This window comes from Larus michahellis, chromosome 7 (assembly GCF_964199755.1).
Source record: "Larus michahellis chromosome 7, bLarMic1.1, whole genome shotgun sequence".
NCBI classification, from domain to species: domain Eukaryota; kingdom Metazoa; phylum Chordata; class Aves; order Charadriiformes; family Laridae; genus Larus; species Larus michahellis.
Window position 1 is genome coordinate 506,367 of NC_133902.1, and position 12,482 is coordinate 518,848.

Sequence of the window (12,482 nt, forward strand, 5' to 3'; positions counted from 1 at the left end):
AGACATGTAAAGTGTTGCGGTTAATGTGCACGTTTACACACGCTTATTAAAGGAACGAGTCAGAAACAGTCTCGAGCCACCTGACACAGATGAACCTCCATGCAAGGCTGAGTTTGGCATGGCTGGACCCAGGTTTCTCGGTCTGGGGGAGAAGCCAGGACATGGGAGGGACCCTCCTGCCTGCTCCGCACGAAATCTCTGCCATCCACAGGTGTTTATAAAAGCCGCCACCCCGAGGGCTCGCTGCCCTCCTTCCCCTTCAGAGATCCCCAAAATTACCTTTTTAGCCTGAAGCGGATGCTGTGGCTGTGCTCTAAGATGGCCATCAGGGACTTCACGTCGTACTCCATGGGTTTCTTAAAGCTGATCCCCTCGGGCAAGCCGGCCACCGCCAGCGAGCCCGGCTCTTTCAGGAACCTCTCGTACGGCAAAGGGACCACGCTGCTCTTCCCCACCGCTTCACCTGGGGAGGGGACAGAGTTACCCACCAATGGACATTCCGTGCTCCCGGCCGCGGCCGAGCCAGGCTGAAGGAGTAAATGCAAGAGCAGGAAATCCCAACGGAAACGTAATGAGAAGAGAAACGCTTCCTAGCTCTGTACTTAGCATGCAAGACCCTCCAAGCCCATTCTAAAAGCGCTAATTAATAAAAAGCTCACAAAAGCCAATAAGCAGATGTCTCATCTTTCGGGATGCACAGTAAAATCCTTGGTTGGGGTCACTTGGCACAAGCCCACCCCCCGGGAGCGCCCGGATGCCTGCCAGCGAGGGATGTGGCTGCCGGCAAGCCGGGAGGGAGCCGAGAGCTGACAAAGGAGGCTGAAGGGCTCGCGCTGATTTGTATCTCATGTTTACTGAGATATTCTGGGAACCTTGTTTTCAGCCGGTTTTCTTATTTTACCTTCTGGAAGAATGGAAAGTACTTTGATTGTCGGTGCTGTCAAGCAGCCTGAATGCACTTTGCGAGACAAGAAAAAAAACAAACCCAACAGTCTTCCTCCATCCCACTATTCGCAGGCAGCACGACCATCGATACGCTTGACTGCATGATCGCCTCCAGCAGCCCAGAAATCTCACCCGCTCCCCTGGACGATGGGCACAGAGTCCCCCTGTGTCCCCATCACACAGGGCTGGCTCCGTTGTACCTCTGACACCAAACCACAACACCCCCCAGGGAGTCAGGAGCAAACTGCTTTCCCTTCCCTGGCAGCAGAAGACAACCAGTGAGCATCGCTGTTATACAGAGATTTTTCTAAACTGGCTAAAAAGCCCATGTACCCAAACCAGGGATGCTTACGGTGCTCTCCAGGCAAGACACCATCGGAAAATCAGCCCCTTCTGAAGGGTTTCAAGGAATGACCAAACCCTTGAGCTGCTCTCTGTGGAAAAATTACTTTGGAAACCAACCCAAGTCACTGCGACCAATAAACCTGGTGCCGAAAGCACGAAGCAGAAGAAACAGCCGTGCAGGAATGCGACCTGTCTGGCAAAGCAATGTCCAGATGCAGAACATCTGGCCACATGGCAAGGTGTCTGCGCCTTCGTCTCCAGGTTGAGGGGCAGGCAGAGGAGATTATGGAACTTTTAAATTGCTGTGGGATTTTATATGGTTGCTTTTCTTTAAAATATTTTCTTTTTTCTCTCTTCTTAAAAAAAAAAAAAAACACCAAAAGATCTTACAGAAACCCTGGAAGTCTTGTGGCACTGTCAGCAAGACCTTATTAAATGTGATTTCTTCAACACGTTCTTTGAAGCAATGCATGACGACTAACGACGTGCAACTTGCACGAGCCATCAAGGTTCCTTATAGGCAGGATGGATAATGTTTTAATTAAGCCAGTAACAGAAGTTTCAAACCAAACCTTTGCACCACAACACTACAAGTACAAGCCCAGAGGGTACTGACAGTTCCTCTGCCCCGATGTACTGGCCCTAGTGGCTTTCCACTTCCCTCCATCACATCTCTTCATGATGGGGAGAAGCTCCTGATGCCCACGGCGGCTCCTTATCAACCCAACGCTCAACAACTCCCCGAACATATTTTTATGGGGAATGCGTTACTGTCAAAGTGACCTTCACCAAGCCTCACGCTGCCGTGCAGAGGCTCATGGTTTAGCTAAAGTGAGACAATAATCATCATTAATGCCTGTTTAATAGAAACCGGCGGTAATCAGTCATCCCGTTGGTGCGGAGATTACCCAGCTCTGGAGGGAATACGCGATCTTTTTGACTGAGAATTCTCTAAGATTTTTTGTTTCCAATCCCTGTTGATGGGAGGCAACTGAAAGGATAAGAAAGAAAAAAAGCCCTTAAGAAAGATAACTGTTAATTTCTGACAGTCCTCTTGGTGTTGGGAACAGAATCACCCTGGGGCACCTACTATCTCCTGCAGTATTTCTCCCCACTCAACCAGGAGAGGATCTTCCCGGTGGACATGCCGGGAAGGGAGCATCCGCCTGGTGGGTTTCCCCAGCCAGCGGCTCAAGGATGGGAACAGTTGATCCTACTGAATCAGTAGCAAAGGCAGAATTACACCCAATGCCAGAATTACACCCAGAGCCAGGCCAAAACAACCGGCTGGGGTATGCCCAGCCTCCTCCTGCCATGGTAATGCCAGCCACCCTGGGGTGGGGACCCGGCCAGCTTGTCCCCACACACGTCTGTGCGCCTCAACAAGGTAAAGAGCATCACAAACTCATCCTGACGGATGGGCTGCCTAGTCCGTACACCCCATGCAGATGCGCCCTAGTCAAGCATTTTTACCAATTATACATTTATGGTATGTCATATATGAATAATTCCCATATTCCTAAGAGGCCTGTAAAGCCTGGCGCTCTCCTGGCAGCAGGACAAGACCTGCAGCTCAGAGTAGATCCAACCAGCACCGAAACAGCCTCACCACTCCATTCTTTAGCTCTGCAGTTTCCCCTTCCTTCCCACTTGGGCCCAACCTTTGGAAGGCAGCGAGAGGATCTGATTACCCCGTTAATGGGAATATCGCCTCCAGGTCCTCTAAGTGGTTTCAGAAAACCTCAGCGACTGTTCATCCCCAGGGGAAGGGCTGCCATCTCCCCTTTCTGTCTGTGAAGCCCACAGCAGGCGCTGGTGAGGAGAGGGCTGAACGACAGCCAGCAGCAGAAACCCTGCACGCGAGTCCAAGGCGGTTGATGGGAGCACCCCATTATCCCCCTCCTGCTGCGGTGGGAGAGTCTGTTCCCAAACCCAGTGCATAAACAGGGGCAACGCTTGCACTTCAGGCTCAGGGAGACCTGCACGGCCCTGTCAGGGCTTGGTAGCACCCCTCAAATCCCAAATGGTGATGGGGAGCTGCACCCAGGACAGCAAAACACCCGGTTCTGCAGCTGGTCCAGCCACACGCCCTGAGCTCCCCCAAAGCATCACGCTGGGCTAATGCAACCTGCTGAGCAGCACAGGGGAACACTGGGGCTCGCCACCCCCTTCTCCCAACCCAACCTCGCTTTTCCTGCGTGGGCCAGCACAGCTCCGGAGGTGCTGCCAGGGGACGAGCCCGGAGCACGGCCACCACCTCCAGCCGCTCTGCGGGGGCTCCAGCGGGGACCTCCCAAGTGAGAAGCAGGTGCTGCCACCGCTCGAGCCTCCGCAGATTGGGCCCGGAGGGAGCTCTGCAACCCACTGGGTTACATATCAACAGCCATATGGTCATCTACATTTTAATTGCAGAAGCTTTATTGCCGGGGATGATGCATGTGCTGGAACGGCACCAGCTCGTCTCTCGGAGCCGGGGCTGCGGGGCTGCCTGCTAGAAAAATCATCCTTTTTCTTTTTAAATAGACTTGCCAGGGAAAGGGGTGAGCCCCTCTGCAGAGCCCTGACACAGTGCCTGTGAAAGAGGTGCTGTAGACGCAGCGTCAGGGATAAAGGTGTGCTTGAAAATCACACTCAGGGCAGGGCAGAGGCTTCCTTTGGCCGAGGAGACAGAGGATGCTCCCCCCAGCATGTGGATTTTTTTTTTTTGCCCAGTTTGGGGTACTGGCAAGTGAAGAAGCAGTGGCTGAATCCCATTTTAATGCAACACTAACCCTATGCAGGAGCAGGTCCCGCCATGCCGCCCCTTGCCAGGCACCCGCTCCCTCGCTGGGGAGCCACACTGGGGCCAAAAGCCGCATCCGGCGTCGGCGCCGGGCAGCTCAGCGAGCCCCAGGGGCAATCCAAATCCCCAAATGGAAGCGTGAAGGTTCTTACTATAAAGCACATCAAACACTTCCTCTACCATCTTCCTGAGGAGGTACACGTCTGATCCCTGGTCCGGGGAGACCCTGAGCACGCTTCGCCCACACTCCTTTGCCTTCTTCTGCGCCTCTGCGTCCTGCTCCTTCCTCTGCTGGACTCCTGCAGGGGGGAGAGGAGAAAACGGGAGACGCTGTGATGAGAAGAGGTTCACAGGCGATGCCGTGCGTGCTTTCGAGCGGCTGCAAAGCGATCAAACCTGCATGGTTATGCCAACTTCAGCCAGGACTGAACAAACTGCCCACCAAACCCCACGCAAGATGAGGGTGCCGGATCTCTTGCTGCCCCCATGGTGTCAGCAAAGTCCTCTGGCTGGGTGCCCCAGGTCTCCCATCCACCCCAGACCCCAGCTCAGATGGGGCCGCGGCGCTCGGCAGCCCCCAGCGTGCTAGGGAAGGTGCCGGCATGGGCAGTGGTGACAGCAGTGCTGCCAGGAGCAGGGCTGGTCCCCGCCAGCCAGGGACATGCTCATCCCGTGTGTGCCCCCCCGTTCCCTGATTTTACCCACTCAGCTGCACTGAAACTGTTGTGATTAATTGGGCAGCACATTTCTTTTCTCTGGTTTCAATCTGCTTAGCCTTCAATCTCACAGGAAAAGAAAATCCGCCTTTCTTGGAGGCTTTTTTTACCCTTCAGCATCACGTAGCTCAGTAATACCAGCTATTTCCTGCTAATTTCCCCCATTAAACCTCAAATAAAGCATATCTTCAGCAGCGACTTCCTTGCGTCTCTAAACGCACAGAAAATTAAACACTACAAGTACATTATTGCTGTTCTATCCAAAGCGATTCGCAAGGGATTTTCAGTGGCGAAGGACTAATTCCTTCATCATCCTCGACAGGCTGCTGATGATGATCAGACCTGGATGCTGCCTGGGCACTCAAGGAAGAGCTCGAGGATCCCTCCTGTGGAAAGAGCCCATGGCTGGGACATCACTGGGATAGGGGAGAGCCACCTGGGTACCCACAGAACTAGACATAAGAAAGGGGACAGCCATCCAACACCGTGCAACCCCTGGCAAGCTCCACACCCCTCCCATGGCATGGGGAAACAGGCCCTGGAAAACTTTTTTGAGGTGTTTTACCAAGGTGGTGAAATGCATCCGCATCCACACCCTCCTTCGGCTGACTCTCCCTCTCGGCTGGGCGCTAACTCTCCTCCGTTGACATTAATCCTGCTCACTGTCAAGTTCCCCCCGTGCGCCAGGAACGGCTGAGCCAGAGGTTCAGATAAAGGAGGGCGTTCAAGCGAGGTCTGCGCGCCCAGAGAGATAAGAGGCTTCTTACATCTCCCAGAGATGTCTGCTTTAGATTATTTCAGATCCTTTCTAAGGGGGCAGCTAGACCATAAATCAGAGGCACTTCCAGGGACGCTTTCCACTGCGTGCCAGTTGTAAGAGCTTTATGGAGCGGAGTTGAGCCTGAGCCATTTATAATTCAAGACAGAGTTATCACGTTTCACCCTGTCTCCAGCATCAGCCGCTTCACCCGAACCCCATCGTCAAGATTTTGTGCTTTCAACCAGACGCGACCACTTCATTTTGACAAAGGTGTAAATGAAACCAAAGGAGATGGAAATCAGGATCTAACGACAGGCCCCTTACCCCAGCACAGCGGTAGGCCACCAGTCAGGAGATAGATAGATAGATAGATAGATAGATAGATAGATAGATAGATAGATAGATAGATATTTCTAAAAGTGAGATTTGCAGATGGTCATCAATATTGTGAGCTGTAGGGAGCCACAGCTGGCATTTAACACATAAGAGGGAGCTCCCTCCTGTTGGCCACCCCGCTGCCATCCACCGCTCAGGTACCTCCCTGCCTCTCGTGCGTGGTGGGAAGGGGAGGCAGAGCTGCCCGCAACGCAGGAAACATCCCCAAAATTCCTCCTGTCCTGCAAAACGCTACGCACCAACGCGAAGAACAACTAATGGTGGCTCTCCCGGGTGTGTGTGGTGGCAGGCAGCTGCCCACGGCGGGCAGGACGGAGGGGCAGAGCGGAGCCTTGGCAGAGAGTCGCTCCTGCAAAGCCGTGCCGGCTCACCTCGCACACGTGCAGCGAACAACCTGAGCAGACAGCGACCCTGGCAGCTTTACAGCGCTAATGTTTTCGCTAGAGCGAACCCTTCCTGAGCAATCTCTCCGACAGATTAAGCACCAATACGGTTTCCATCAACACCATGTGTGTGCGCGCACAGCCAGGTCGTTTCTCTCCACCGACATCCCACTGTGGGCAGTGTGTGTGAGTGGATCCAGGTCTGGGGTCCCCAGTACCATCAAAGCCAGATTCTGTCCCAGCTCCTGCACAGAGCAGGGAAAGCAGCACTTGGTGCTCCAGGGATGATGCCATCCAAGAAATGCAGGTCTCCATTTACAGCATGGCTCCTGCCTTCCCCTCAGCTCACAGGCTGCTTTCGGGGAGCTGACAGCGGCACGGAGCCGGGACAGAGGGCTGGGTGCCAGCCTCACCACACGCAGGGCTGCCACCAGTCACACACGTCCCTGCCATACCAAATCTGAGACCTGGGGGGACCACGGCTCTCGCTCAAGTCATCCTTGCACCACTGTTAGCCCTTCAAAAAAATAAGCAGCTCCACAACACTCCCAACTCCCAAATCCATCCCTGTTTTTCCAAAACCAGGAAAAAGGCCTTGGCCCAAGAAAGCCTCTCTGCTCCTGGGGGATCACTAGGACAAATTATTTCTGCTAAGTCCTCAAAAGCCACTCCAGTGCATCACAGTGTTGCCACAGGCCGAGAGTGACGGGGGCACAGAGCAGCCATCCAGCCCCGTGCCACCCCTGGGATTCTTTCGGAGAGGAGAGCTGGGGCTTGCAGTGCCCTCCCTGGCTCTGGCTGCAGTTCCCACCCGCTTTCTCCATCACTTAAAACACCGCTCAGCCCCACGGACAGACAGCGCCGCAGTGCCCCCCGGACCACAACCCCTCTGCGCGCAGTGCAGGGCCCGGCTGGCACAACCGGAGCACCAACCCCGCCACTGGAGACAGCTGCGCCAGCGGGGATACTCACTGCAAAACTTCTGGAAGTCGGCTTGCAGCTCCTTGCGGGCGCTGAGGAAGACCCGTCCCTTCTCGGTGCCCACCACGAAGGCGCTCTCCTCATGGACGGCGATGCAGGCCACCTCCGCGTTCAGCTTGGAGAGCGCTGAGCACTGCGGGGAGGCACCGGCTCAGAGCGGCTGCGGGAGCACCCCCGCTTGCCACCCTCTGCCATTTTCCAGTGGGATTTTTTTCTTCCCATCAAAAGATTCCCCCATCATAAGCAACATTCTGGTTTGGGTCAGAATTTCATGGGTTTTATGCCATCCCCTAAACACTTCAGTGACTTTACAGCTCCAGAAAGGTATCCGTCTGAGGCGTGCTTTGCTGGAAAACAAGAACTATTGACCCATCATTTCGCTTCACTTTTTCCTATCCTAAAAGTAAACATTTTAGAGTATTTCTTGAAAAGAAAACATTCCTGTAAAAAAACCCAAACCAAAACCAACAACAATTTGTATTTTTCCACCCAGCTCTAATGAAATAAGGAGCACGGGAATCTTATTTCAGCTGCGGAACACTAATATGGTCAAAGTCTGGATTAGTCGAACGATTCTTCTCGTACAGTTATGCAAAACATTAAAGAGATGGAAAAGACTTCCTCCATTAATCCATTTTATGTAACGTGCACTTCCTGCTCTACATAATACACATGTATATGCATTTTTTATTATTATTTTTTTATATTACAATAGTTATGCAGTGCCGGCAGCATGAGTCATATTCCCATAGCTACAGCAGCGACGCTATGAAGACTCTGTCCCCAGGTCACAATTTAAATGGTTAAAAGAGGGGGGATTTTCCTATCGGCAGCCCTGGTTAGACACGTCGCCCGCCCCCGGCATTGCGGAGGGGCCGGAGGATGCTGGTGGCCGGGGATGGAGCAGGACAGCAGCCGCCTGTGGACCAGCGCCCCGGAGCTACCTTTAGCTCCCCACATGCATTTACAGCCAGTTCGATTGCGTGGGCTTAAACCAGTCTCTATACTGGGTCATTTTGCCTCCTGCTCGTCTTCTTCAAGCAGAGGGTATTGAATCATGTCCCCAAAAATAGATATTTTTAAGAAACCTCCTGTCAAGAACCCAGCAGCAAATCAAAGCATTTTGCTCCAAATACCCAACACCCAAAAAATAAGTATAAAATCTAAGGGATGTGAGATTTGGAGGCGGACCAAATCCAAACCCTAAGCCCACTTGGCGATGTGCACATGGCCCCCTAGTTTATTTATCACACGCAGCCGGGCTCCCGGTGCAGAGCCCGGCCCCAGTGAAGCGCTGGGATAAAAACTGAATGTCAGGAGCAGCCTGGCCTCCTGGCCCCGGTGTCAGCATGTAACGAGGACTGCGGAATAATGTATATTCATTAAGAAGCCAAACTACGGTAACACGATTTGCTGTACGGGATGGCAAGTATATAAATCATCAACACCGCTTGGGATGCATCAGCTTTGGAGAGCTTGCTCCTTAGTGGGGCGGTGATGGTTAAAAAGAGGGAAATTAGTACTCGTGAAAAAAAACCCACCCTACCTGAGTAGAGAAGAAGATGCATCCAAGATAAATACACTAAATACGACTTGGCTTTAAAAAGGGAGGGCTATTTAGCACGTCGCATTGCATTAGATATTTGTTACTACACACCCGCTTTCCCTTCTTGATCACATTCACAGTTAAAAATAAGATTAGCTCTGGTCCACGAGACCTAATCCAGACAGTTATCTTGTTTATGTAAGCACGGCTGACTTAGGCAAGGTTTCCACCGGGAATTCTACGTCAAAAGATATGAAAGTTATTTTCTTTGTTCTCGGAGATAAAAGCCATTGTTCTCCTGTTGTGTAAAAGCTCACGGTAACATTGGTAAAACATCAAGAAAAAAAAACACCCAACCACCCTACATTCAGTTGATACCAACATAAATATTAATGGGAAAACAATACACATCTGAGATTAACTTGGGCTGACTTTATGATCCTTACGGCTGTCAGGGCAGGAGAGGATTTTTATTTCCCAGCTCCGGCAGCTCCCTGGGCTTTCCGGCAGCAGAGGGGAGCGGGATGAGCTTGACGACCCCCCCGCTCCAACCCTGCTACCAGCCACCCCGCTAAAGGAGGTGAAAGGAGGGAGGGGGACAGGGATGCCACCGGCCTCTTACCATGGAGTCTAAGGCAGACACTAAGCTGGTGATGATTTCGTCTTTCTGGGGAAAAACCATATTCCACTGGTCAGCTCTGGAGGTGCTGAGAGTCACGTCTAAGGGCTTCCCTGCCAGGGCCATATTCACCTGGAAATAGAAAAAAAAGATATATATGTTGATATTACTGACAGAGAGTTGGCGGCGAGCATCACCAGCGTGTGCTGTGGGCTATGGCACAGCACCGGCGTGGATACACCGGGGAAACTGAGGCACAGAGAGAGGCCGGGGCCAGCCTGAGCCCCGTGTCCCCCACGTCTGCTCTGCTAAAGGCAGATAATTGTGGACGCTGCCGAGCCATAACCAAACCCTGGGGCTGATGCTGTGTGTCCCAGCAGTGGCCAGGTCACCTCTGCCCTTGGGACTGACCCCTGGGGAGATGCCACCATCGCATGGGGTGCGTCAGACCAACCGTGTGGTGGGGCACCCTGGATGAGCAGGTTGTGGCCGTGCCAAGCAGGAGGATGCACGCTGAAGCGGACGTGGAGCGTTCCTGTGCCCAAGCTCTGTGGGCAGGAGAGAGCAGGGGGTGATGCTTGTGTCCCCACAAGGACACCATGCCGGCTGTCCCCATGCCTCCCTCCATACACCCTGGGCGAGAGGGGAGCCCGGCACCCAAAGGTGTCCCCGGAACAGGCCAAAACCACAGGGTGCTCCACCTTCACCCCACAGGTGAGAGGCAGCTCATGGCGAGGGGCTCCATCATCAAATCATCCCACCCCACAGCTCCTGGGGGACCGTGCTGGCAGGAGCAGCAACAGGCGGCGTGCAGGGACCTTGCACCCGAGAAGGGGCTCGGCCCCGGGACCTCCATCCCTCACTGCAAAATGGGGAAAAAAGGGGGAAAAATGCTAGGGCCTGGCACACGTGCAGCAGCTGCGCCAGGTCTCTGCACCCTGCTGCGCACATCTCACCATGACCCACAGCGAGAAACTGGGGCGGAAACTGAGGCAGGGGCTCGTCCTTCATAAATCACCCCACTCCCATGGTGGGGGCACCCACACCTGATACAGCATCACCCGCCAGCACCCAACACGGTCACCCCCAGCGATCGCCCCTCCATCCACAGGGCAGCGTCGCACCGCCCGGCTTTAATCCTGCCAATAAAGGGTGGCAAATTAGCCAGCAACGCTCGGGAGCCACTCAAACCAGATCATAAATCATGTGCTCAAAGCCGCAAGCGGATAAAAAAGGCTGGAGAATTTGTAACGAGGCAAGACCAGCAGGAGCCGGGGAATATGAATGAATCTGCCTGCGCCTAACTCGATTTGCGGCTCAGCCGATAACCGCGGCCGCTCGGCCCTGCTGAAAACAAGGGTGAAAAGTCAACAGCAAAAACCCAAACCCACCTTCCTACACCTGTGTCCAGGCAGAAGGAATTGGCACGCAAAGCGGGGCCATGCTGCCCCTCGCAACTGGGGAAAAGGCGGATTTTGGCCCAAAATAACAAGTCCCCCCCACGCCAGCATGTCTGCAGGCGCCTGAGCAGGCGCAGGGCAGGGGGCTGACAAACGTCGCTGCAAACCTCGCTGTTACGTGGGCATGCAACAAGCCAACGGCAGTGCAGACGACTCTGTGTTAAACAATAACGACTGAACTTCAGAAACTGCTCTCGTCAGGACCTCTGGGCCCGCTCTTAACAGCACCGACTGCCCAAATGAAGCTGACGGCGGAGTCTTCTCCTCCAGAACAAAATCTTGGGATAAAAAACCCAAAAATCATGCATCAGCTTGGAGACTAAAGCAGGAAACTGAACACAGGGTCCTGCAGCGTGGGTGCTACCGCCCTCCGGCACAGCCCCCATGGACGTCCCCACGCTGGGAACGGGGCTCTGCCAGGCACCTCCAGCTTTACCATCACCAAGGGTTGCAGCAACGCTGGGAAACAGTCCGCTTTGCTCCAGTCCTGCTGTTTGTGGACGGGCGGATGGATGGACGGATGAGGGAGCACTTCATGTGCAAGCTCCTGAGCAGCTCCCTGTGCACGGACAGCCCTGTGGGTGCAGGGAACTCAAGATTCCTTCTTTTAATCGCCGCTGTGTTAATAAGACGTGCCTTGTTGCAGCTGGCAAGGAGCAGCCAGGCAATGGCGGCCGCTGAGCTCTCCCTGAGCCGCTCTCCCAGCCCGCAGGACATGGGGCAGCCCCAGCGCTGGGCTGGGACCAGCCATCGCCTGGGGGCCGCTGTCGGGAACGGAGTCTGTCCAGAGAGCATCACTCCCTTCTTAATCCCCCCGCAAGCACTCACTTGGAAAGCAGCCTTATTCTGATGCCTGTACATATTTTTGAGTGCCCTAATTATTATTAAATATGACTACTATGACTTGGATGCTCTTGTTGCCTTCTGGCAGCGTTTTGGAGAGCCGGTCCCTGCCTCGGTGGGCTGGTCGCGGCCCCTCGGAGAGCTCAAGCTGCCCCAACCTGCTCGGCCACGGTCTCCCACAGGAAGAGATGCTCCTCCCTTGGCTGCAGAGAGCAAAGCCATGAGCTGGATCCGGCCCCAGAGGGGGAACCGAAGGGAAAACCCGGGATAACATCAGTGGGAAGTGGGGCAGGGTCTCTGCACCCTCTCCCTACCCACTCCCTGCTCTGCAACAGACCGGCACAAAAATAATCCCTTTCACCTGGCTGATCGTTTAAGAAGGAAAAGGGAGAATCACTCAATGAGAAAAAAAAAATCATAATAAAAATATGACCCAAGTAATACAACAGGAATTTAAGGGATGGGGGGACAATATTCCTGTAAAGCTTTTAATCATTTATGGACACGAAGAGCAGTGACAGCGGACTTAGAAAAGGGGGAATAAAAGGGAGCAAAAAAACTTCACAGCAAGCGCTAGGCTTATTCAAATCAAATTAAGACATACGGCTTGAAGTTGTTTGTCTAATCAAAGGGAAAGTAATCTTTAGGAAAACTGGGGTAAACCATTCTTATAGCAGTTAGGGCCGGCGGCAGGGAGCGAGGTGGG

General features: G+C 53.6%; 1 protein-coding gene across 6 annotated transcripts in view; it reads right to left on the reverse strand.

The window, feature by feature from the left end:
• GTF2IRD1 (GTF2I repeat domain containing 1) overlaps positions 1-12,482 on the reverse strand; it is a 67,293-nt gene that overhangs the window by 34,899 nt on the left and 19,912 nt on the right. For all 6 annotated transcript variants that reach the window (XM_074595755.1, XM_074595753.1, XM_074595754.1 and 3 more), the window contains exons 2-5: positions 9,477-9,605; positions 7,300-7,441; positions 4,225-4,371; positions 280-463 (exon numbers count right to left, since the gene is read on the reverse strand). In XM_074595755.1, the coding sequence (XP_074451856.1) occupies positions 280-463; positions 4,225-4,371; positions 7,300-7,441; positions 9,477-9,599 (596 nt within the window). In that variant the 5' untranslated portion in view covers positions 9,600-9,605. The remainder of the gene's footprint in view (positions 1-279; positions 464-4,224; positions 4,372-7,299; positions 7,442-9,476; positions 9,606-12,482) is intronic.